Source organism: Carassius auratus, chromosome 2 (assembly GCF_003368295.1).
Source record: "Carassius auratus strain Wakin chromosome 2, ASM336829v1, whole genome shotgun sequence".
Lineage (NCBI taxonomy): Eukaryota > Metazoa > Chordata > Actinopteri > Cypriniformes > Cyprinidae > Carassius > Carassius auratus.
Genome location: NC_039244.1, coordinates 14855328 through 14880973, shown reverse-complemented (window position 1 = coordinate 14880973; position 25646 = coordinate 14855328). Strand labels below are relative to the sequence as shown.

Genomic DNA, 25646 nt, shown 5'->3' with positions numbered 1-25646 from the left:
TCCAAGAAATCGTCAAGGACAGACGGAAATTCTGCAGGAAGTACAAGGATTGGACAGCAAAAGACTGGGGCAAAGATATTTTCTCTGATGAAGCTCCGTTCCGACTGTTTGGGACATCTGAAAAATTGATTGTTTGGAGAAGAAAAGATTAACACTACCATGAGTCCTGTGTAGTGCCAATAGTGAAGCATCCTGAGACCATCCATGTGTGGGGCTGCTTTTCAACCAAGGGAGTAGGCTCTCTCATAATTCTGCCCAAAACACTGCCAGGAATAAAAAATGGAATCAAAACGTCCTGCAAGAGTGACTTCTTCCAATGATCCATGTGCAATTTGGTAATGATCCCTGCATTTTCCAGCATGATGGAGCACCATGTCACAATGTAAGACTGATAAAGAAGTGGCTCTAAGATTATGTTGAAATTTTGGATCCGTGGTCAGGCAACTCCCCAGATCTCAATCCCATAGAGAACCTGTGGTCAGTCCTCAAATGCGAGTGGACAGGCAGAAGCCCGGAAATTGTGATCAACCCCGAGAACTAATAAGGCAAGAATTGATCATCAGTCAGGATTTGGCCCAGAAGCTAATATCCAGCATGGCATAGCGAAATTAAGAGGTTATGAAGAACAAGGGTCAACACTGTAAATATTGACTCATATTTTGTTGCCTTTAAAACTTATGATATGCTTATCATTGTTTCTTCGTATACCATAGAAACATGTGGAAAATAATCTACAAATACTGAAGCTGCAAACTTTATTAACAAGCAAAAAAAACTGTAACACTGCCAAAACATTTGGCTATGACTGTACATAGTATTGTATAGACTACACACACACACACACACACACATTCCTACTTTGGAAGTGAGGGTTTAGGACGCGAGTCGACAGCCTTGGAATTACAGTCCACCTCGCGCTCGTCACGTATGTGGTTCAAGCAAACGCCTGTTGTGAATGGCTTCATATTATTCCAGAGTCGTTTATGAATGAAGTGGGTTTTTTCATATTAGGGATTAACATGGACAGGTTTGGCGGTGAAGTCCGGCTGGTGAACCCGCGCGCACGGCGCATAGTTGGTTGATGCTTTGGATTCTTTGTCATTTACTTTTCGTCAGTCAACTTGTCTATCTGCATCCATACTCTTGCGAAGCGCTCTCAGGCAACTGCTGAATCGGCTAAAATGGATATGTCTAAACGAATGCTGATTTTGTACCTAACCTGCTCGGTAGGACCTGTGAGTATCAACACTTTATCATTTTTCAAGTTTCCTATTTAATTAGTCATCGACAAAAGAAAAGCTGTTAAGTAGCTATTTAACACACCTAGTCCTCAAACTAATCTCCAGGAAGAATTGTGCTTTTCAAATCTAAAGCTGGGTTAAACTGTGCTGCTCGTTTGCTCTTCTGTCTCCGAGCAGCTGCTGCTGTGTGTTTCCTATCACAGAGCAGATTTTTTTTTTTTCGGAACTGCATTATCCGTACGAAATAAATCAAATTTAAGATAAATGCTATAAGCAGAAGGGACATAATTGTGTGGATAATAGATTTAAATATATATTGTTAAAATTATGCATAATACTTTTTTTGTGCTGCTAATGTTAGAAATCGAATCGTGTCTATAGGAGAACCAAGGAAATCAGTCAGTATTTACTTATAAATCCTTCAGGTTTAGTGCTCCAGACTGATACTGCTAAAAACAGCATGCATTCACAGTACCAGTGTTACAATGGAAAGATTCCTCTATGTTCAGCATGTGCTTACCATCTAAACTGGATGTCAGTAGTGTTAATCATGCTATTTGAAATCATGTAAAGAATGATTTTCTTCTCTTATTTTGACGCCATGGTTACAACCCTCATCATCACTGTGTCCATGCCAGCACTGTCCTTGATCATAGCTCCTTCCCCACTGCAGACAGTAGTGACTCATGTCTCTATAAAGTACAGCTTACCATGCAACTGAATTTACTTCTGAATATGTCACTCTACACAGTACAGTATAAAAGAAGGTGATTGTTTGCTCTGGGCACATACACGAACTATAAAGAACCTGTGCTTTCAACTGACTGAACATACAGCATTGAGGAAAAGATATTGTGAATGGCACATATCTCAAGATGTTTCAACATCAGTCCAGTACATAGAAAGATTTAGATTCTGTTGTGTTAAAAATATACAACAGAAAAAAAATAATGCTTAATAATATGTGCTGGTTTTATAAATCTCTTAAATGTGTGACACAAGGTAAGGCTGTTTTCACCCATATTATTGATTATCTTTTTGTTTAGAAGTGATGATAATAAAATGAACCATAATAACAAATGATATTCAGCGTAATAAAAGTTAAATGGGACACATTTCAGTTCCAGTTTTGAAGAAGGTGCTCTTGAATATTATTTATGGGGCTACTGCCATGCAAAACAAGTTGTAAAACACTGCTGTAGATCACACACACTGACCGTTCAGGTACCAGAGTAACATTTGACCCAGATGGACATACTTTCTGTAGGCAATATGGACAGGTTTGGGAGTAACCATAGCTCTGCTGTGACTCTTTGATTGATGTGACCTCTCAATGGTCTCATCTGCCAGCGAATACCTGCCATAAATCTCACTGTCCTCTGGTGCTGTATGAAAGAATCCAGGAGAGCAGTTTCTTGTATAATACAGCCTACATTTTTAAGGAAAACTGGATACAGCTGCATAGAGACAACTTGACAACAAATCATTTATGTTATGAATTGTTCAGCCATATAGATATCCAGAGATTAGTCCTTTAGGGATTGACAGAGGTGAAAGGAGACATTATTAAGAGCTCAGTAAGTGCAGGAACTTATGCTACACTTGTTAAATTGCTATGTAAAAACAAAGGAATGACATGAATTGTCCTACCCTTCATCAAATCTCCACGACACTCAGGAAAAGGGAGAGGCAGTGTCACAAGTGCAACCATTTCACTTCGTCCTCTTCAAAAAGTCATTATGTGCAGCTTGTTACGTGATCAAAGTCTGTTGCTATTCATAAATGTGAAGCAATCTGAAACGTAAAAATTAAGATATGTTTTATTGAAAGTTAAACGTATATCTTATGTCAGAATCTTGTGATTGTGTTATTGATTTAAACAGATGCTGTCTGTCCAGATGTGTGAGGTCATGTGGGAGCTGGAAGCGGAGAAAAGAGAATGTTTGTCAAAGCTGGAAAACAGCACGTCAGGTACGTACATGGCACATAAATCACTATATGACAACTGTAGGCATGTAAAGACACAATGATGACTGTATTCTGGTGATATGCACTGTAAAAATAGCCTGTTCAATACACAGTAAAAATAGCTGTGGTTGCCAGAAATTCAATATGACAGTATAGTGGAAATGTTTGAAGTATCGCAGCTTGACATATTAGTGTGTATTTTACAACCATATATTTTATTAAGTGATATGACATTAATATACCAAATTAAAATTTTTACCAAAGACTTTGGATATGCAAAGATGGTAAACTCATGTTACTTATGAATAGGAGAAAGTGCAATGTGCATCATGGCAGAATAGTCCCGTCTTCTAAATAAAAGAGCCAGATAATGATTAGTAAAGTCATCAGATCACTGCAGCTGCCATGGTTTGTGTGCTGCCTAAACACACCACTGAAGGAGCTTTGCATGATTTGCATGACTGAAATATTTGCCTGACAGGTGTTTCAAAGATGGACACAGAGTGAAATGACTTGCTTAAAAGGAACTTTGTTTTTACCTTAAATTGCACTGATAACCACCATAAAAATACAGGTTGTATAACAGAAATCCACATGATGAATCAGAGTTCATTGTAAGTCACCTGTCCTTACATCTAGTACTACTGTGTGTGAACAGAGTCATACGTACAAAGACAAAAACCATCATAATGCACATGAAATTAAAATAATGTTTAGAAAAACACTTTGCACTTTTGCAACAAACAGTTTGCTAAAATAATACATTTTACATTTTTTTTAATGTTTAACCATGTATAGTTTTTTTTTTTAATATTTGTTTTTTACATTATGTGCCATGTTAACTTATAGTTAAGCTAAGCTGCTTTATCTGCAAAATTGTCAATATTTTCCCCTAATTTCTTCCCACAGACTGCATGCAGCGGTCTTCTCTCTTCTCTCTTCTCATTACTGTAGATACTGTGAAATGGGCAGCTAATAATTGTTTTGTGTTTGTTTGTCTGATCTGGTATCGGAAGAGGTTACAAAGGCATGCTAGTTAAGTAGGCAGAAACATCATTCTGTGAAGCACAATCTTCACAACATCAGTGTTTATCTGTATGATTCAATCAGTAGTGGTTTTAGAGCACTGCCTCAGCAGTTTTTTTTATTTTATTTTATTTTTATCATTATTAGGTAGTAAATCAGATGGTCTGAGAGCACATTCATGCGCTACCAACAGAATTCAGTTCAGTTCAATCTTTGTGATTCCAACTAATGATGCTTATTTTAAAAATAACCGAAATTAAATAAACAGCGTTTTCACTTCGGTATTAAGGTCTGATTCTGCTGTCATTAATGAAAAACATGAAAAGGAGATCAACACTAATATCAAGTTTTATCATAACTGTTCATTAAGGCAGAGAATAACCACAGATGAGCTATGATAACATATAATTAATAGCGAATTCTAATAACACATCACATATTGGAGCACTTTAATTACTGGAAACATTCACAGGGCTTTGTGTGATTTGTATGTGTGAAAAAGCTAGAATGAGTAAATTATAAGTGGACTTTATCAAGATATTGGGCATGTACCTCATCAAACCAAAATGCTGCCTGTTCCAGCCAGATCTAATATTGATTTTGTTCTTAACGGACAAAGCAGTTACAAAAGCTGGTTGTTTAAGATTAAGTTCAAGGTTGAGTGTTGTCATTTGTGTTTGTTTCCTGTTATTTAAATCTCAATCATAAAACTCCCCTGAGTAATATATCAGAGACCAATATGCAAATTGTTTTCTCAGACTGTGAGATGAACTTTGATAAAACTCTCTCCCATGGCACCGTGTTTGATTAGGTTTTCTTTGTCATGTAGCCCAGTCTGTTATAAAATCTCTAATATCAGTTTGATTTAGTGGTGTAAACCATAAAATGAATGCATAAAATGCATAAAATGAACATGCACTATTATCTAAATGCATGATATTGATCTTATTGTGAGCCTTCATACTTCTGTTTCTTCTGATAAATTTTTTAAAAGCAAAATGTAATGATTTGAGCTTCCGGTGAAATCCCAGACTTCTCTTTTGATGTATGATGGTCTTCTCCAATCATTCAGTCCGATTAAACAAGCCCTTTTCTTACAACTGACTGCAAGCTAACTGGATCAGATAGGCCTTCATCCAGTCAGCAATTGATGAATAGATGGATTTTTTCTTTTTCTATTGTCCGTTTCTTTTGAATGTTTGCCATAACATAACATGACACATCAGTCACTACTAAGATTACATCACAACTTTAATCTATCCGTTCAGAGTTCCAGAACTGCTCAGAAAACACTGGGGGTTAATTCACTGACAGACGGCAACAAACAGACATCGACGGGGGTAACACAATGATCCGACAAAATTAGACCAATGTGTCTGTTGTTGTTTGTCTGCATCTGTCAGTACAGTACAATGTCAGTTGGCCTTAAGAGGACTTAATAGACATTTGATGTGTCAAGAACCAAAAATATTGTACAGACCTATATCAACTAATTTATCAGACAATTCTAGCATGATTATCATGATTACTTCCTAATCAGTTTTTCTTCACTTTTTGATAAGGTTGTACAGGAGAATGGGATCTAGCATGCTGGCCATCAGCTAGGATTGGAGAGTTGGTCACCATCCCCTGTCCGAATTACTTCAGCCATGTCAGTGATCAAAGAGGTATGTCAGTACTTTTTCTGTAAGTATGAAGATGCTAAATTTGTTCCAATAAACCTGTTTTTCACCATTATTCCACTTCTATCCATTCTTGATGAAGTCTTTTAAAGTCCTAATGTTCTGCAACGTCTCTGGAGGCTTATCTTCCGAGAAAGCAAATGTCCTCACTATGACTTAATTAGCATCATAAAAACAACTGTCACATTGTTTAAAGACTATCCCAAAGCCTTCTTCTGAGTTAGTCTGATTAGTTTTTGATAACTCTAGAGAAAAGAGAAAGATTGCCTGGCTATTGAGACCTGCTTCTGTAATTTAGCAGAGACATTGACACACAATCTGTATTCATGAGACTTTCTCAGGGGAGAGCCTCATGGGCCAATTATTTGCTGAGAATTCATGACCGCTGTAATTTATTCTAATGAGGAAAGCCATGGGTAACTTTTAATATTGTTTAGTAAGCCTTCTGTGGTTGTGTTTAGTAATCAGGATTAGCTGTGTATTTAGCAACTGAACATGATAGGGGAGCTGTAGATATCAAGGTAGCTGTGCTTGTTATGGATGCGAAGTAGAAGACATGGCAATATCTTAAGTCAGTTAGGTCTATCTTTTGCTGTAGTGTGTCAGCAGCAAATATCAGTTTACATTTCCAAACATTATTTTTGCCATTAAATGGAATAATCCAGTGAGATTTTTGTTTGCACAAGGAGTCTGACAGCAGCCAGTGCCAGAGATCTGATCTCATCATCATCAGTCTGTCTGGAATAACATGAAGAAACAGAACAAACTGAGACAGACTCAATCCAGAAGAACTGTGGCAATGTCTCCAAGACATTTCAAGAAACCTGCAAAGCTACATGAAAAACAATGCACAGGTGCACCTAGGACAAAAGCTTTTTTTAAATTGCATAGTGTGGTCACACCAAATATTGATTTAATTTAGTTGTTAATAGAAGTGAATAAATAATGACATTATTTTTTAAGGACATCCTCACCTTACAGCATTTTTACACAAGTGCCAAATACTTGGCACAGTGTTGTAGCTTTGCTGGTATCTTGAAATGTCTTGGAGACATTGCCACAGTTCATTACATTTAATGGAAAAAATAATGTTTGGAAAATGTAAACTGATATTTACTACTGACACTACAGCAAAAGATAGAAATACAGTAACTGACTTTAAACCATTGTACAGTACTGTATGTATAAATATACACAGTGGGTACGGAAAGTATTCAGACCCCCTTAAATTTTTCGCTCTGCTATATTGCAGCCATTTGCTAAAATCATTGTTAATTTTTTTCCCTCGTTAATGTACACACAACACCCCATATTGACAGAAAAACACAGTTGACTTTTTGCATATTTATTAAAAAAGAAAAACTGAAATATCACATGGTCCGAAGTATTCCGACCCTTTGCTCAGTATTTAGTAGAAGCACCCTTTTGATCTAATACAGCCACGAGTCTTTTTGGGAAAGATGCCCAGTTTTTCACACCTGGATTTGGGGATCTTCTGCCATTCCTCCTTGCAGATCCTCTCCAGTTCTGAAAGATTGGACGGTAAACGTTAGTGGACGGCCATTTTCAGGTCTCTCCAGAGATGCTCAACTGGGTTTAAGTCAGGGCTCTGGCTGGGCCATTCAAGAACAGTCATAGAGTTGTTGTGAAACCACTCCTTCTTTATTTTAGCTGTGTGCTTAGGGTCATTGTCTTGTTGGAAGGTGAACCTTCGGCCCAGTCTGAGGTCCTGAGAACGCTGGAGAAGGTTTTCGTCCAGAATAGGAGAGGCTTCCGTCGGGCCACTCTGCCATAAAGCCCCGACTGGTGGAGTGCTGCAGTGATGGTTGACTTTCTCCAATTTTCTCCCATCTCCCGACTGCATCTCTGGAGCTCAGACAAAGTAATCTTTGGGTTCTTCTTTACCTCTCTCACCAAGGCTTTTCTCCCCCGATAGCTCAGTTGGGCCAGACGGCCAGCTCTAGGAAGGGTTCTGGTCATCCCAAACATTTCCATTTAAGGAGTATGGAGGCCACTGTGCTCTTAGGAACCTTAAATGCAGCAGAAATGTTTTTGTAACCATGGCCAGATCTGTGTCTTGACACAATTCTGTCTCTGAGCTTATATAGACAGGTGTGTGGCTTCCCTAATCAAGTCCAATCAGTGTAATCAAACACAGCTGGACTCAGATGAAGTTGTAGAACCATCTCAATGATGATCAGAAGAAATGGACAGCACCTGAATTAAATATACGAGTGTCACAGCAAAGGGTATGAATACTTAGGGCCATGTGATCTTTCAGTTTTTCTTTATTAATAAATCTGCAAAAATGTCAACAATTCTGTGTTTTTCTGTCAATATGGGGTGCTGTGTGTACATTAAGGAGAAAAAAATTAACTTAAATTATTTTAGCAAATGGCTGCAATATAACAAAGAGTGAAAAATTTAAGGGGGTCTGAATACTATCCATACCCTCTGTATATGTATGTATGTATATATATATATATATATATATATATATATATATATATATATATATATATGTGTGTGTGTGTGTGTGTGTGTGTGTGTGTATTCATAAAATTTCATCAAAAGTGAGTGTAACCACAATTATAATGTTACACATGGTTTCTCTTTCAAATATATGCTGCAATTTTTTAATTATCTATTCATCAAAAATCGTGAAAGAAATGTATCACAAAAAGTATCCACAAAAGTATAAAGCAGCAAAACTGTTTTCAGCATTAATAATAAGACGCAATATTAATAGTGGGTACCAGTAATCAAATCAGCATCAAATCAGCATATTAAAATGATTTCTGAAGGATCATGTGACACTGAAGACTGGAGTAATGATGCTGAAAATTCAGTTTTGCCATAACAGAATTAAAATATATTTTAAAATATATTCAAATAGAAAACAATTATTTTATATTGTAATAATATTTCAAGTATATTTTTGAACAAATAAATGCAGCCTTGGTGCGCATGATATATAAATTTGAACGGTAAATACATGACATAATGTACACTTTTTTTGAAGGTGAAAAAAAGTGTGGGTTGTTTAGAAGCAACGTGATACATTCTGAATGTGTACTACTGACTTACATTGTTAATGTATCAGCTTTTATTTTCATATTTTCAGTAATAATTTTCTTTTTTTTTTTTACTCTACCTCTTAAATTTTCCCTTTCCCTTCAAGCACACAGATTCATTTTTGAAGTTGAAATAAAATGTCTAGGAACTGAGTACTGTCTATAGCTGTTAAGTTTGCCACAAGAACACCAATGAAAGTATTTCAAGAGGTTGGGTTGCTCAATAATCATGAAATAGTGAGTGAAAATGACCGTGCGGATCAATACCTTTTTCAAAATGATCCTGCTTAAAAAGCGGCATGTAATGTAGGGCCCATTTCTGTAATGACACATCATTGTGGAAAATACAGCACTTTTGGTTCAGCTCTTATAAAGTCGAAAAAGTAGCTGTGACACATGGACTTTCATTTATAGAATTTGTCTTTGTTTTTCTTTAGGGGATCTCCATAAGGATGAACCAGAATTTAAATGTATTTATTTCCATGTCCTTCTCACTTGTGCTTTCTGTCAGAATTTCAGCTGTGATTTACAACCTTAATTTTCATCCTATGAACTGTTTACACACATCTAATGGCTTCCAGGTCATAACTGTGTATTGCTGAAAGGGGCATGTCTTACCTAAGTGCTCTGAGAGAGTGCTTTTGGAAGAAATCCAAAACATGGATTGAGGGATTTAGTGAAATGCTCTGGATTTATCTTCCTCATGGAGTTAGCCGTGTTTCCACTGTCGAGCTTAAACCGGGCGTGCTAGTGCGTGCCAGGGCCAGTCGCGTTTCCACTGTCACTTCCGGTGCTTGATCGTGCCTCGCCGGGGCTTCCTCGGGGCCAACGGCCAGGGTTTTTTGGCCCGACGATGCTTTTGAATTTGAATTTTTACCAAAGCATGCAAACAAACGGCTGCTTTTATCATGTTCGTGTGTGATCGCGCATGTTCCAGTGACTTATTTTTCAGTTTTCTGATAACTTCTCTTTGTTGCTGAAATGGTGGGGTTTCGTGATGTTGTTCTGAGAGGCGTGTAATAGATTGGGGGTGGGCTGACTTGAAGATCATGTGATGGGAAAAATCTGATAACTAACTGACTGGGAATGTTGAGTTGGATTTTAGGGGAGACAGAGACATATATAACGAACATGTTGATGGAACAATTTATGAACCAGAGAGAAGAACAAAGGACATGCAGTGGACACAAAACTCCTCATTAATTTATAGCAAACAGATTGAGGCTTTCTGGACCAATCAAAGGAAACATTTGTTCTCCTTAGCCCCGATTTCCCAGAAATGCTCCCTGTTTATTGTCCAGAAAGAGTGTTTAAAAAACAGTTGATGATTTTAGCTACAATTGTTTTATCTGGGTTCCTACAGTACACACTAGAGTTTACGCTGCATCAGTGATCACTGCGATTAAGCTTATTTCATCAGAACTATGTGAAAGTTATGCAACTGTAAATTAGATTGGATTGCTTTTGGAAAGCCAGTTCATTGTATTCATTTCTTTTAATGCCCTCAGAACGAATAATGCACAGTTTTGTCCACCAAAGCTTGATTAGACCGTATTGTGTAGTTTCCCTTTTTTCCTTTTGTCTGCCAAACAGATGTACAGTGACCCTAAAAATTACTTTAGCCTCACTTGAATCTATTTGCAGTTTAATAAGACAATACCAAACATTCTAGCACTTATTTTATAGAAAGTGTAAAACCACTTATCAAACAAAATATTGAATACATTATTTTATTAGATTTCAAATGATAAAACAATAGATTTCAAGACTTTTCATCCCTTTCTGGATGTTCACCTGTGTGAACTTACAGAGAAATGGCTTCACACTTCCATAAAAAAGTCACCTTGGGAGCAGTTGGTGAAGAATAATGGAAAAAGGCTCAGAAAAGTGAGGTTATTTCTGAGAAAAGCTCTAGACACATTTGTTTAGTCACATTCAGAGATTTTAAAGTGGTTTAATTTGTTCAGATGAATTCATTTGAGACCACTCTGTGTAGAAATATCAATTTATGGTTCTTTCCTAATAGCACTAATGCTTTGTGTAATCAAGCCTGAAGATTAAATCTCACTCCTGGTATTCCAGCTGTTCCTATCCAGCAGGAGTAAAATACTTTCCTTGAAGCTTAATCTGTCCAGTGGTAGTATCACATTATAGATTCAAAAGAATCTACCAGATCTTGTGTTATGGTCTAATCAAGAAGCATTCATTTTTATAGGAGCATGGAAAGGAAAACAAGTGTTACGAAACTTGGCAGGAACAGATCCAGGAACATGTCATAAATTTATTTTGGGTGGAGCTTGTAGTGTCCTAATGCATGTGAACTTTTCACCCAGGAGCTTTACAGCAAACATACAGTCATTAATCTTCTCAGCTCTTCAGAGTGGTTTCTTTGCTCATAACTCAGACTTCACTTTCATGCTTTAGTCAAACACGCTGTCAGTAGTGCAGTGACCTCATGATCACACCTCTTATAAATGTTCAGAAAGTAAAGTTTACCAAGCCAAAGCTGTTCACGGTCACTTTATATGCTTGCAAGCAAAGGAAAACCAAGTCCTAAAATTTGTGTCCTGTTGACTACCACAAAAAAATTAATAATAATAATAATTATTATTGTCTACAATGAGTCACTTTCAATAGAAGTGAATGGGGCCAATATGATTATTTTGAAGTAGCTTTTATTTTGTATTTTCAGTTTTAGTCATTTTATTATGTTTTCAATTTTTTGTTACTCATTTTATTATGTGCTTTTTATTTTTAATTTGTTTATAGTATTTTTTTGTATTATATTATATACAGTATGTGTAATATTTTATATTTCTATTAAATTAATTTTTTTTCAGTTTTTAATTTAAATTTGTATTTTAATTGTAGTTTTTAATCAATAATTTTAGTTCTTCAGCTTAAAAGTTTATTTCAGTTAGCAGCCAATGCAAAAAAAAAAATATATATATATATATTTCCTTGATTATATTATTTGAAAGTTATTCATCCAATATTTATATTTTATTTCATCTCAGTGTTTTTAGTTGTTGGTAAAGTTGCATCCAATTGTGCATTTTCATCATGACAACACAAGACCTTAACCTTAAAACCCCGAACCGAGCTTTACGGCTCAAAGAATGCACAATTTGTAACAAAATAATTCAAATCAACTTCACATTTTTGCTTTCAAACCCAACAAAAATTTACCCCATCCACTTCTGTTGTAAGTTGTACCTCAATGTTTTGTTACCAAAACAAGGGAGGAAACTAAATAATTTTTGGGAGGTGTTCCACAAATGCTGTTGATTGAGCTTAACTTGTATTGAAACCAGCATATTTAAATTACCCACATTCTTGCAAATTCTCACTGCAGTTCCACTATTAGATCTGCTGTCACAATACGTCAAGCAGCTTGCGGTTGAAAGAGAAGGACACACCTACACAACCACCTTCACTGCAGAAAGCTGTAATAACACTTTGCTCAAAGAGCTTTATCAAAAGCCCAGTCTGATTCATGTTTATACAAGTCATGCTGCCATCAACACTTGTTCAAGGACCAAAACATTACCAGAACCAGAACCCTTCAGGCTGGCAATGAATCTTGCGTAGTTTTCCACAGAGGCGAGCTTTAACCTGAGGCCCAGTGTGTGTCTCTGCATGCTTCGAGGCAGAAGACCTCTTCAAAGGCACGCTCTGAAATAACAAAAGTGTGGGTTGATTAGCTCCCATGTTCGGTCCATCTTCACACATGGCACCGACAGTCCTCATTGTCTTGTTTTTCGGGATGATGAAAGCATTCTTCTGACAATCCCTCAATGAAAACTAATCCAGACTCTAGCAGCATTAGCTTATCTGTCTCTGTGCTTGAGATTACACATTTTTAATGCACTTGTATTTAGATGAGGAGATTTTTCATGAAAAAACATACTGAATAACAGTGGTATTGTCAAGGATTTGCATAAAAAATTAGTCATCATTGGATTTGATGGTTTGTCGATACTATTATGAGATGAGTAGGAGCTGTTTGTGCTTTTCTTTTATCTTCAGTGTATTTGACTATAATCTTTTTATTTGTTAGCACTATAAAGCTAATGTTTGATGTATTCCTGTTGCAGGATGTGTGAATGTCCTCAGTATTCACTTAGTCTAAATATAGATTTGTTGCTCTCAGGAGTAAACATCATCAGCTACACATAATGCTGGCACATTGATAATGAGCTTTTCAAGTTATCCGCTGCAACTTGCCAAATGAATGTCAAACGTTTCAAAATGTTGTCTGTGTTCTGCAGTGATTTTTTGTTTTTCTGTCTTGCTTCCCACAGAGCCGTTTTAATTGGATATGGGTCTGGAATTTAACTTCAGAAATAAAATAAAACTTCTCTGTTCAGTTTAATATGTTTAAAGGTCTTGGTAAATAGATGAAAACTGCATTGATGCAGTAGCAATTTTAAGTTGAATTATTTGTAGAGACTTTAATTTAGAACAGGCTGTCAATTAATTGATGAAGCCATGTATGGTGAAAAAGGAGAATGAAAAAACACCTGATTCCTTATCCATATGTAGATTCCACTGTACGAAATGCTACTCATTAGAGGCTTTTGTGGTTAGCTACTAGCTGGTTTCGTGACATTTCGTTGCAAGCATTCTGTTCTAATTAATGTACAGCAGATTTACATCAATCCCTGTATACTGTTGTGTTTCACTGTCTATAAGTGGAGCCTGTTCTATTCTCTAGAGGTTTATTCCTATCTTCTTTAATGACCTTACGTTCCCCAAGGTTGACAAGGCTCCTACAAATGAGAGTAACATTTTCAGGGGAGAAGAAGCTGATGTTTTATTCATGATTTATTTCTCTAATTGTGAGGAAAATCATCCTCTGGGAATTTGTTAGAGAAAAATACAGCCAGTATTTTCACAACACTCAACTTTTTTTTTGAAAATAGGCTAATTTTCCAACTTCCCTGGAGCTAAACAGTTGAGTTGTACAGTTTTTGAATCCATTCAGCCGATCTCTGGGTCTGGCTGTAGCACTTTTAGCTTAGCTTAGCATAGGTCATTGAATCTGTTTAGACTGTTAGCATCTCACTCAAAAATGATCAAAGAGTTTCTATATTTTCCCCATTTAAAATGATATTACGCAGCGCCTAAAAAGGGTTATTGGAAGTTACCTAGCTGGGACTATTTTCAGGCACTGAGTAATATCACTGCGACTGATGCATCCATTGTATGGCAGCAAAGTTCCTTAATAATTATGCCCAGAAATAGAGTATAGTTGCTAGCCATATCAGCCTAGAAAATCATTTTCCACTGGTCTTAGTACACAATGTAAATACAGAAGAGTCAAGTTTTCAATAGGAAAAAATATAGAAACTCTTGGATCATTTTTGAACGAGATGCTAACGGTCAGATTCAATGATCTATGCTAAGCTAACATTAAAATGCTACCGCCAGACACGGAGATCGGCTGAATGGATAAAAAAATTGTAAAACTCAACTGCTTAACTCTAGGGGAGTTGGAAAATGAGCCTATTTTTTTTCTAAGTAGACTGTTCCTTTAAAATAGCTTATATATATATATATATATATATATATATATATATATATATATATATATATATATACAGTATATAATTTTTCTTTGTTGTTGTTGTGAACAGAATATTTCCAAATGCCGAGTTAAACATCTGCATGACGTTTCAAAAATCATCTGCATGACATATATAATCCTTGCCTCTTAATACTGGGAATATTTTGGGTGGTGCTGTTTTTTTTTTTTTTTTTTTAATTCCATTCCTTTCTATTCATCTTCTGTTGTGACATCAACCCTCAAAAACGTGGCCTCAAGTGTATGGCAGAAAGGTCATGAATTTGATAAGTGTGACATGAACATCACATGTAGTGCAGAAAAGTGAGAGGAGGATCTAAAGGGTCATTATGAGAGCGTCATAATGTGTCCAGCGAGTAAAAGGATTTCCCAGCTGGTATTTCAGGCAGTGATAAGACTGTTATTTTTCCTCCTTCACTTTGCAGAGAATGATTACCTGATGATGCGCTTGCCTACTCTTTACTTCACAAAAACAGGCTGGGTGCAGAAATCAGCCCCATTCAGTTTGAAGTCCTCCAGGCCTGAGAGGATGCTCAAGACACTGAAATCTGCTGTCACAAATTGCAAGGAAAACTGTTCCAAAAAATGCTAATTTTATGTTGCAATATGCACAAAAAAAGAAGAAAAAAAAAAGATAAATCTAAAACATTTCCAAGTTTTCCAATGAATAAAGAAATTTCCTGTTTATTAATTGATTGGCTGCTTGAGTTTCATGAAGTGCTCATTTGCTTTGCTTGTTTTGCAGTAATCGCCAGCCTCATCTTTGGCTGTGTGTTTTTAGCAGTGATTATTGGCGGAATGAGTCTGTGATTGAATCCAGTGTTTTAACACTCTTCATTTCTCTCTGTTTTGACCTGCGTATTCACTGCCATTTTGCCCCTTTTCCAGGAAACATATCGAAGAGCTGCACTGCCAACGGCTGGACAGAAATAAACCCAGTTGTCATTGCATATAACTGTGGCTATGATCCCAATATCACAGAGGATGGAAATGTGCGTACATTTGCATTTTTGCTTTAATTGGCACTCAATGCATTTTAATCAATATTTCTCAAAGTTACCAAAAAAGCCATCAGTCAATTAAGGATAAGAAACTTAGGGCCAGATTTACTAACAGCTGCACCAGCACAAACCCTCTTTTGGTATATAATAACTATTGTCAGAATTTGCTAAAGACGAATAGAATATGCATCTGTGGGAGTTTCCATTTCAGATGCAAATTTACAGAAGGAGGGTATTAGTAAATTATGCAGCATGTTTTATTATGGTGTGTACTAGTCAGTTTACTCAATGCTATTATTCACCCCCCAAAAAAATGTTTTAACCCATTTTGCACTTGACTGCGATAGTTGCCAATTTACACTGCTTTTGGTAGACTGTTTTAGTCATTATGGGAATTATTATCTGTGTTCTTTAATGTGGACCTTCCACTCACATCTTCACTATTATGGTATTGCAGTTTTAGGCTAATATGCCCTGTTTAGTTTATCTGGCTCTTAACCTCAGTTTGCTGTAATAATTTAAGCAATATCACATGAGCAAGAGCATGCTGTTGTTCCATAATACTAGCTTTATTGATATTCAGACTAAAATGTTAAATTGAGTTACTCACAATTTAGACACATTAACGACTGTCTGCTTCTGAAATTGCATACTTTCTGAGTAGCACTTTCTTTTGAATATTTAGTTACTTGGTCGCTGTTTAATAAAGCATGTTTTATATAGTATCAATGTGTATAGAATCCAGACGTACTACTAGTAATTTAAACATACTACATTTGTCAAATAAAGTATTTGAAGCTACTCCAAGACATAATTGTTGATATAAATGTGACAGTTAGTAATTATTCACTTTTTTTTCTCATAGGGTGAATTCCTGGACTCTGTGAGAATTGGATACACTATTGGTCACACTGTGTCTCTTATATCCCTCATCATCGCCATCATCATTTTGTGCTTTTTCAGGTAAGTCCTCCATACAGCAGACTATTACAATGAATGCATCGTGTTATGTATTTAAAAGTGAAACTAAAATGTATTTGAATTGTATTACAAAATAGTATTCTTTTACAAATACAAACAAGTAAAACCAGACAACATACTTATTATATATATGCTTATTACTGAGGGATATGTGATTATATTTATAAGTTATAACACATTACATGTTGGTACAATGTATGAAAGCATTTGCATATTTTATAGACTGTATTCATGTGGGAGTGAATTTATATATTCAAATATTTTATCTTCCTTTTGAAAAGTAGGCTGAAGCACATGTTCACTATGTTCTTATGCAATGTCAATGTAAAATATTCTTAAAGTAAGAGTAAAATAAGGATGGCTTCTGTAAATAGACTAAAAAGTCACAAAATGTATACTTGTGTTTTATATACATATAAAGAAGCATATTACTAACATTCTTACATTTTTTGTGATTGATTCAACTCTGATCTAGCAGCGAATCGATGTTCTGCTAAATCATACTAGTGTGAAGCCAGGTGACCTTGTTCAAAATGCCCTGTTTTATATCACACTTAACAATACAGTGCATTGCGAAAGTGCCCCGATTCAGACGTTTGATAGTGTTTTACACCCTTTCCATTATTGCACAACCCTAAACAAAAAGGCTTTAGCAGTTTGTAACCTCTAACGTGCAGCTTCGCACTGCACAGTTTTCTCAGTAGTAAATTAACCACAGTGGATGTTCCCCTCAGTGAATTCAGAGGTCAGGGCCGAGCTCAAGTATAATGAAAAGCTTCCTCTTTCGGCTTGCTTCACACTTAGTTCTTGAAGTAACACAGTTCTTAAGTTGTATTAAAGTTTTCATACACATAGTATATGAGTTTCCTGTGCCTCTTTCAAAGGCAAAAGACAAGCACAGTAGACAGAACTAGTAGCTCTGCTCTTAACATGAACATATGACACTTGTGTTCACGTGTCGTGCATGTGATTATAATGCATTGTCTATATATAGTATATGCAGGGCTTTCAGCACATGGTTTATTGTGTTTCTGCATATCATTAATTATGCTAAAACAACTCACTGTGTCTCTTTCTCTCTTTGCTTCTAAGAAAACTCCACTGCACAAGGAACTACATCCATATTCAACTGTTCATGTCCTTTATATTGAAGGCTGTGGCTGTAATTATGAAGGATGTAGTCCTGTATGAGGTGGAGGAACCTGATGACTGTCACCATGGATCTGTAAGTGTTTTTTAAATAAAGGGTAATGCACAGTCAGTGGCTATAACTGTGATAATGTGTATGAGTGTAATCTGAATGTAAGTACATGTACATTTGTTATCATTGTCATGTTATAGTTACATCTCATCTCCCTGGCCTCATTGGATATTGTTTCATTGGACACGCACTTCAGAATCTCATGGAAGTGGTCGGTAATTCAGGAATTTTAGCCTACTGTTTTATGAATACTATGAATTCAAACATACTACTCTTTTACATATCACCACTAGAAAAGTATGCAAGTTTGGACACAACAACAATAAAGTAAACAGTCCCTCAGAGAGTGGCTCAGAACAGAGGGGCGGGGTCAGCAGAGCTCATTTGCATTTAAAGGAAAATGCTACAAAACGGCGGGCTCTTAAAAGAGCTGTTTTTTACAGGGTAAAAAGGGTGTTTTACACTCCCATTGAGAAATTGTAACCAAACAATGTTACAGACTTTTCATTAAGACCTTAAAGAATCATATAAACTTGTGGAAAATTGGCATCTGATGACCCCCTTTAATATTTTGGACCACAATAAAACCACATAAAGCACATTCTTTACATTTATACCCGCTAAAAAAAATGTTTACACTTTATTTTAGTTGCATTCTACTTTATTACTACTCTCTTAGCTAAATGTAATCACATCAGGTGAATGCAATTGATTTTTTTTTCTCACAAGAAACAAAAAGCACCATCTTCGCAATCGATACACTGTCGTTAGTAAATTGCTCTCGTAATAAGGTTTGCTCTTTAAACGGCATTTGGAAAAGTGCTCTTTAATCTCATTTTGCGGCCAGGTGTAGCAGTATTTGAGCAGTCCTTCGAGATCTTTGAAGAGTTTGTAAATTACCTTCCTCGTCTGAATATGGCCAACGTTGTGTTTACCCAACATCATGGTCATGTTTGGCTTATTTAGTGCCATTTTCATGATTATTAAAACCATAAGCAGTGTTCAAGCTTTAACAATTGAAAAGTGATGACATTTGGTTAATTAAAGTGAGTCTATTTGGCTAATAAAAGGCCTGTGTGTAAAGGTTTAGTAATGTGTTCCCTGTGTGTTTTCCTGTATAAACACTCTTCATCTGGATCTGAGTGTTTTGGGCCGTTTGCATGCAGCTGTCGTCCAACAGAATATGTCACATCTTTCACAACAGGGTACTCAAACACTCATGATGGCACGGTATCCCCTCTGTAAACATCCTTGCAAGGTCACAAAAACATGTTTGACATTTAAGCGCCCCGGAGATTATTCAGGCTTAGACGTTGTTGTTAATTAAAATGGATTTAATATTTATTAGTGATTGTTTCTTTGAAATCCTCCAAAGATTGTTAAGGACTGTGTGATTATTGCAATAACTGAAACACTTTTAGGTGATAATTGCATGTAGGACATTTCGGAACAGTCAACGCGCTACAAGAGTGTCAAACATTAACAAAGCAGCATACAGCTGTTCTTTATATGTGTTTACACTCTTTTTAATGCCCCTCTTTGGAAGTATTGCACAATGTTTTCTAGTGCCTTGCACATGCAACACAAGCGCAAAGGCATTCCCTTTGTTTAAGTACACAGTAAACATGCAAGACCACAGTTCCTGTTATAATTTACACAAGTGCATAATAGCTCTAAACAAAATCCTCTCTGCATTTTACAGGTGGGCTGCAAGGCTGCCATGGTTTTCTTCCAGTATGGCATCATGGCCAGTTTCTTTTGGTTACTAGTGGAGGGACTGTATCTGCACGTTCTCCTGGCCGTATCCTTCTTCTCTGAGAGGAAGTACTTCTGGTGGTACATTCTCATTGGCTGGGGTGTGTATGTGCTTAGTGGCATTAAGATATATTGCCCCTCGGCCTCATAAGTCTTCATGGCAGGAGAGATACACCTGTCAAATGTGAATGACAAATTGATCACTAAAGTCAATAGGACCTTATTAACCTTTCCATTGACGTCATTGTATAGTGTTGGCAAACGATTCACATGTCACTTTTCTTTAAATTTAGGATAAGTAGGCTCAGATCTGTATCTCAGGGTCAGTTAAGGTTTGAGGTTAATTGGCAATCCATTTGTTTTATTGAACTCCTAATGATCATATGGGCCACTTAAATAAGGAAGGCCTTCTAGCAAATACGCTAAATGTCAATATTCATCGTCCGTATGTGTGTTTGTGTTGCAGGAGTTCCAGGTGTCTTCATAACTGTCTGGAGCATCACAAAAGCTTATTTACATGATATTGAGTGAGTAAATGTAACTTGTTCGCAGAACGGCACTTTGATACTTTGCAATGTTTTTATATACACACTCATGGGAACCATAAAAATCCTCTCTGGTTGTTGTAGCCACTGTTACCTAAGAGTAACAATTAAAACAGGGTAAAGGACTAATAATAACTACTTTAATGAGTTTAAGAGCTCAGTTGAATTTCTGTCTTCTGCACACCTTTTGCCAATAGCTACAGTATAGCTGACACTGTAAATTTCACTCAGGGCTGTTCCTTGATGATAAATGACGTGCCTTCATGGAGGTCAGTAGTCTATATTTAGAGCAGAGCTCATGGGAGGAGACAGTTGAAAAGAATTTATGTGGATATTTGAATTTTCATTGCCATGTTTTTATTGTTTCTTTCTTTGTTTTTGCATCCAATATTCATGTGGACTGTTCAAACAGTGAGAGTCAACTTTTTCAGAAGTGTTTGCTTAAGAGTCACAATATAAAGTGGCAGCAACAGTGACTGACTGGAAAATCACTTTTCAGGATACTTTCCCAGACATTTGACTATTAAGTAGTCACCACAAACAAACTAAATTATTAACAATTACATAACCACCTTTGAGTTCAGGGTATGTCTGTCTCAAACGCTTTATACATTGTTGCTTAAAAACATTTCTTTATGCAGAAAACGTTTGGGAATTGTACTTACGGAACCCAGATGTTTTACTCCATTACTATAGTTTCATTCTATTATTTTCTGTTGATAGATGTTGGGATTTTATTGATGATGATCTGTGGTGGATTATAAAAACCCCTACATTAGTAACAATATTGGTGAGTGACCTTACATCAGCATCTTATTCTCACAGATATGACATGTGGTGCATGAATTACTTTAAAACAGCGCCTAATCGGTTGATGCTGTTTTTCTAGATGAACTTTATTCTCTTCATTTGTATCATCCGGATACTTCGTCAGAAAATCAGCTGCCGGGATATTGGAAGAAATGAATCACACCAGTACTCGTGAGTTTTTGTGTTGGACCACAGACATCACAGTCTTACATTCACAATACACAGTGGGTATAGAAGAATCACATTTTGTTGCTGCACTGTAAATGTTTTTGTTTTATCCACCTGTATATCCACCTGACTGACAATATAACACCAGCATGTCAAGAAAAAAAAAGAAAAAAACTCACCTAACAAGCCAATCACTTTCTCAATGGCACAAAAAGTAGTTAAAACTTTCAACTGTGATCAGATGTGGACATATCTCAGCATGAAAAGAGCTTTCCTGGATCATCTCAATCCTTGGTAGTGCAACTGAAACAAACAATCATCTGTGGCAAGATGCTGTCGAAAGATCCCCAGGATAAAGTTGTGGACATGCACAAGTCAGGAGATGGATACAAAAACAATTAAAAGGCTTTATCAATGTCTAGAAGCATAGTGAGGTCTGTAATGGAATGTATTTAGTACAACACAGCCCCTCCCTGGATCAGGACTTCGCTCCAAACCGAATGAAAGGAAACTGGTCAGAGAGGCGACCAAGAGGCCTACAGCAACTGTGAAGCAGGTGCAGGAATTTATGACAAAGAGTGTTCAATGTGTGAATGTGACAACAATATCACAAATTCTCCACAAATGTGGCTTGTATTGGACGATTGCAAGAAAAAGGTAACTCATCAAGAAAGGCCACATAGAGTCATGACTGAGCTTTGCCAAAACGCAGCGTTAAGATTCTGAGGCAAATGAGACTAAACTGAATTATTTGAACTGAACACCAAACGATATGTCTGGAGGAAATCCAAAAAAGCTCAGAATCCAAATAACAGCATTCCTCCAGTAAATCATGGAGATGGTAATATCCTGTTATGAGGGTGTTTCTCTGCAGCAGAGACTGGAGCACTAGTCAGGATTGAAGGAAAAACGGATGAGAGAAAATACTGTCAAATTTTTTAGGAAAATCTGCTGCCCTCTGCCAGAAAGTTGTCAATGGGAAGAAGGTTTACTTTCCATCATGACAATGACCCAAAGCACACAGTAGTTGAAGGCGAAAAAGGTGAATGTCCTTGCATGGCCTCGTCAGAGAACAGATTTAAACCTATTGGAAATCTGTGGAATGACTTGAAGACTGCAGTCCACAAACTATCACCATCAAATTGAACTGAACTTGAGCAGTTCTGCAAAGAAGAGTGGCCAAATATTGCAAAATATAGATCTAGAAGTTAGTAGAGACATATCCCAACAGACTAAAGGCTGTAATTAAAGCAAAAGGTGGTTTAACAAAATACTTTCACAAGGGTGTGATCCTTTTTCCAACTCAGTGATTCTGTTATGATTATTTTTCTGACAAGTTGGTGTTAGATCTTTCCCTTGGATGTGAATACAGCTGGATAAAACAAAAACTGTGTATGTCTTCATTTCAGGCTGCAAAGCAACAAAATGTGATTATTTGGGGGGGGGGGGGGTCTATACCCACTGGAAATATACACATATTACAACATATTCATTTCTTTTGGTCTACAGGAGACTGGCAAAATCAACTCTACTCTTGATTCCCTTGTTCGGGATAAACTACATAATCTTTGCCTTTATGCCTCGTCACATTGAGTCTAATGTGCGTCTGGTTTTTGACTTGATTCTGGGGTCCTTTCAGGTAGGCAGCAGGGGACTGAAACATGTTTTTACCCACAGTTGTATTCTTGTATAAGCGTTGCTTATCTAGTTTGGATTCCCTAAATGCCAAGAGAATACTAAGATTGGCCACAGCATTAGACTCACCGTGGGATCTGCCAGCATGCCTCAACCCCAGACGTGCCCAGTGATATTTATTCCCTCCATGTTTGTCATGCAGCTACATAAACAGGTTGAATGAGGATATACAAAAATGGCCTTAGTTCACCCAAAAATGAAAATTCGGTCATTTACTCATCTCCATGTTGCCCCAAAAGTTTCATTCTTCTGTTGAGCACAAAATATATTTTGAGGAATGTTGGTAACCAAACAGATGTCAGTAGCCAGTTGTCAATAGACATTCTTCAAAAAGCTCTTCTTTTGTGTGCAACAGAAGGAAACAGGTTTTGAAAAACACGAGGGTGAGTAAATGATAAGAGAATTTTCTTTTTTTTCCTACTAACCCTTGAAATTCTTCAAAGACTTACATCCATCTTTCTCTAAAGTCAAATGAGACTAACCGTTTTTGTACACTAAGATGGTAATTTTATTCATGTCTGATTTATAATTAAAAATGATTTTATATTTAATTCTTATCATTTGTTTTAAAATGTGTTTGGACTGAGTTTATGATTTTTTACATAAACCTGTTAATAATTTAACTGCTCAAATTGATTGTCCTCTTTTTCTTTCTTCAGGGGTTTTGTGTTGCTGTCCTGTACTGTTTTCTAAATGGAGAGGTAATATTATTAGAATGTAACGTAATTTTTTTTTTTCTTTAGAGAGAGAATTGCACTTGCCAAGTCATACGTTTAGCAACACATGACTGAATTTGCTTCTCATGATCTTAAAAACTTTATCTAACAAAAATGATTATTGAAAAATAGAGAGATTTTACTGACCCCATACACACACTCTCCAGGTTCAGTCTGAGGTCAAACGAAAGTGGAGGCGGTGGCACATGCAGAGATTTCTGGGAGCTGACACTAAGTACCAGCAGCCCTCGATGGCAAGCAACGGCCTCAACTTCAGCTCCCAAATCACCATGATGACAAAATCCAGCCCGTCCACACGCCGTGTTTCTGCCTGTCAAGATGACTTCTCCACCGTCTGAGTGCTGAGAGATGCTCCATCTATGACGAGACACAGAAACCAAGGAGTCTGTGCTCTATCAGAAAGGCTGTCACTCGGACCACTTCCATCATCTGCAGGTTGCTGCTCTGCCATCATTCCTGTAGGATCTGCACATCTCACCGCTTAGTAGGAACATGAGGGAAACCGTGCAGCTCAAGGCTCATGACGATGGTTTGGCATATGATGTATCTTCATAGCCATTCTTTCACACACATCAATCAGGAGAGAAATATCCAAGTAAAAGTGGACTCTTTGACATTTTGATTGTGTTTCATCAAACTACTGACTCTGAAAAGCAAGTGACACTGGCATCATTAGGATGTGATCAGAGCTCATTTTGTTTCTGTCTGTGTTTTTCTGTTTACTGTGCCCTCATTATGCTGCTCAAGATTTCTCAGACTCGTAATAATCTGTAAAACTGAACGGTGACCTTTTGGGTCTCTAGTGACTGGGTTTTATTTTTATCTTCTTCCTTATTCCAGGAAAAAAGTCATATGATTTAGACTGCCTGACATTCTGCTGCAATCCTGTTTTTGCATCCCAATTCATGTCATGTGCTTGTGTGTCTGTGTACATGTGCGCAAACACAGACGTCTCTCATCGAGAGCCATAAAAGCATGTTTACTTGTGCAGCAGATGCATAATGCATCATGCTGTATGTTTTATAAGAGTGGTTTATCGTGTAAATTTACATGGGTTGTGTAACTGTGGACTTGTTGCGTAAAATCAATGACAAAAGATGAAAAAAAAATACATTACTCATAGTTGCTTTCATGAAAATGCTCTTGCATGTCTGCATGCACAGTTCTCATACCTCAGTGTGAATAAGATGTACATTTAAGAGGAAATGTGTTATTGCTGTTTTATGAAAGTGTATTGTGGATACTGTCATAGAAAGTATACAGATCATTTTTATTACATTAGATCTTAGTATGCCTTTTCTCTTTATATAAAAGAATTTATATGCTGGTCAGAGGAAATGATTGATTATTTATTAAATAATGTATTATTTGTTTTTTTACATTTAACAGATCATCACCAGCACAGATTTTCAGTTTTAACAGGTAACTGCCTTTTCTAAGTTCCATCCATCTTGTTTCTGTGTAAAAACTGAACAGATTGTGTTAATTCTGGCATTAATTCATCCACAGTAGCAACTGTTCTCTTTTCTTATATTGTGGATTTCTCATGAAGTTTAAATCAAATATTGTGCAAGAGTGATGGAGTGAGAGAAACCAGAAAGTGACAGGTAAAGGAGAACTCATTCTAAAACACATCTGTCATTCATTTATCTATCAAACCCCTTTTTAAATTATTCTCGTAACACTTTCTCAATCTTCACCCCTTTGTGTAAATCTCCTTGCATCATTTTCAGTGTCTGAACCAGTGAGCACACCGGACAGATTAATCAAACTCAGCCTGGTCAAGCGTGGTTTAAAATTACAGTGAGATCTTCAATGCATAAACAAAATGATGTTTTTAGATGTGAGCAGATGAGCCAACAGGAGCAGTGTCTCCCAGGATTACACTGAATTGAATTGAATGACTCCCATCGGAGGAGGGCTGAAAACTAAGCCTAGATTCACACCATTTTAATTAAGACAATATAAGTATTAATTATATAAGCATGCAACCCCTTCTCATGTGCAAAAGCCTCAAATGGAATTTGATAATGGTTTACAAATGGAAATTATGTTCAACGACTGTATGGGATATTATAATTATATTCACATAACTCATTAACCATCTTTGTTTGAGAGGCTTATTTTTAGATGCCCTTTACTGACAAGTTTTTATAGACCCTGTGATTTATGTTT

At 36.6% G+C, this 25646-nt stretch overlaps 1 protein-coding gene across 1 annotated transcript; it reads left to right on the top strand.

Annotated features, from left to right (window-relative positions):
- The first annotated feature begins 714 nt into the window (after positions 1 to 714).
- On the top strand, positions 715 to 24796 carry LOC113117191 (vasoactive intestinal polypeptide receptor-like). The gene is made up of 13 exons (XM_026285687.1): positions 715 to 1235; positions 3125 to 3212; positions 5798 to 5902; positions 15467 to 15570; positions 16445 to 16542; positions 17653 to 17785; positions 19464 to 19617; positions 19983 to 20043; positions 20785 to 20851; positions 20951 to 21042; positions 22549 to 22678; positions 23394 to 23435; positions 23618 to 24796. The coding sequence occupies exons 1-13, from the start codon at positions 1182 to 1184 to the stop codon at positions 23807 to 23809; spliced, it is 1320 nt and encodes a 439-aa protein (XP_026141472.1). The 5' UTR covers positions 715 to 1181; the 3' UTR covers positions 23810 to 24796.
- Positions 24797 to 25646: the final 850 nt, after the last annotated feature.

What these genes read in the sequence shown, in the direction of transcription:
- LOC113117191 (XM_026285687.1), top strand. Translation starts at nt 1,182, where the DNA reads ATGGATATGTCTAAACGAATGCTGATTTTGTACCTAACCTGCTCGGTA. An exon ending in ATGACTGTCACCATGGATCT is followed by an intron (nt 17,786 to 19,463) that starts GTAAGTGTTTTT and finishes TGCATTTTACAG; the next exon opens with GTGGGCTGCAAGGCTGCCAT. An exon ending in TGATTCTGGGGTCCTTTCAG is followed by an intron (nt 22,679 to 23,393) that starts GTAGGCAGCAGG and finishes TTCTTTCTTCAG; the next exon opens with GGGTTTTGTGTTGCTGTCCT.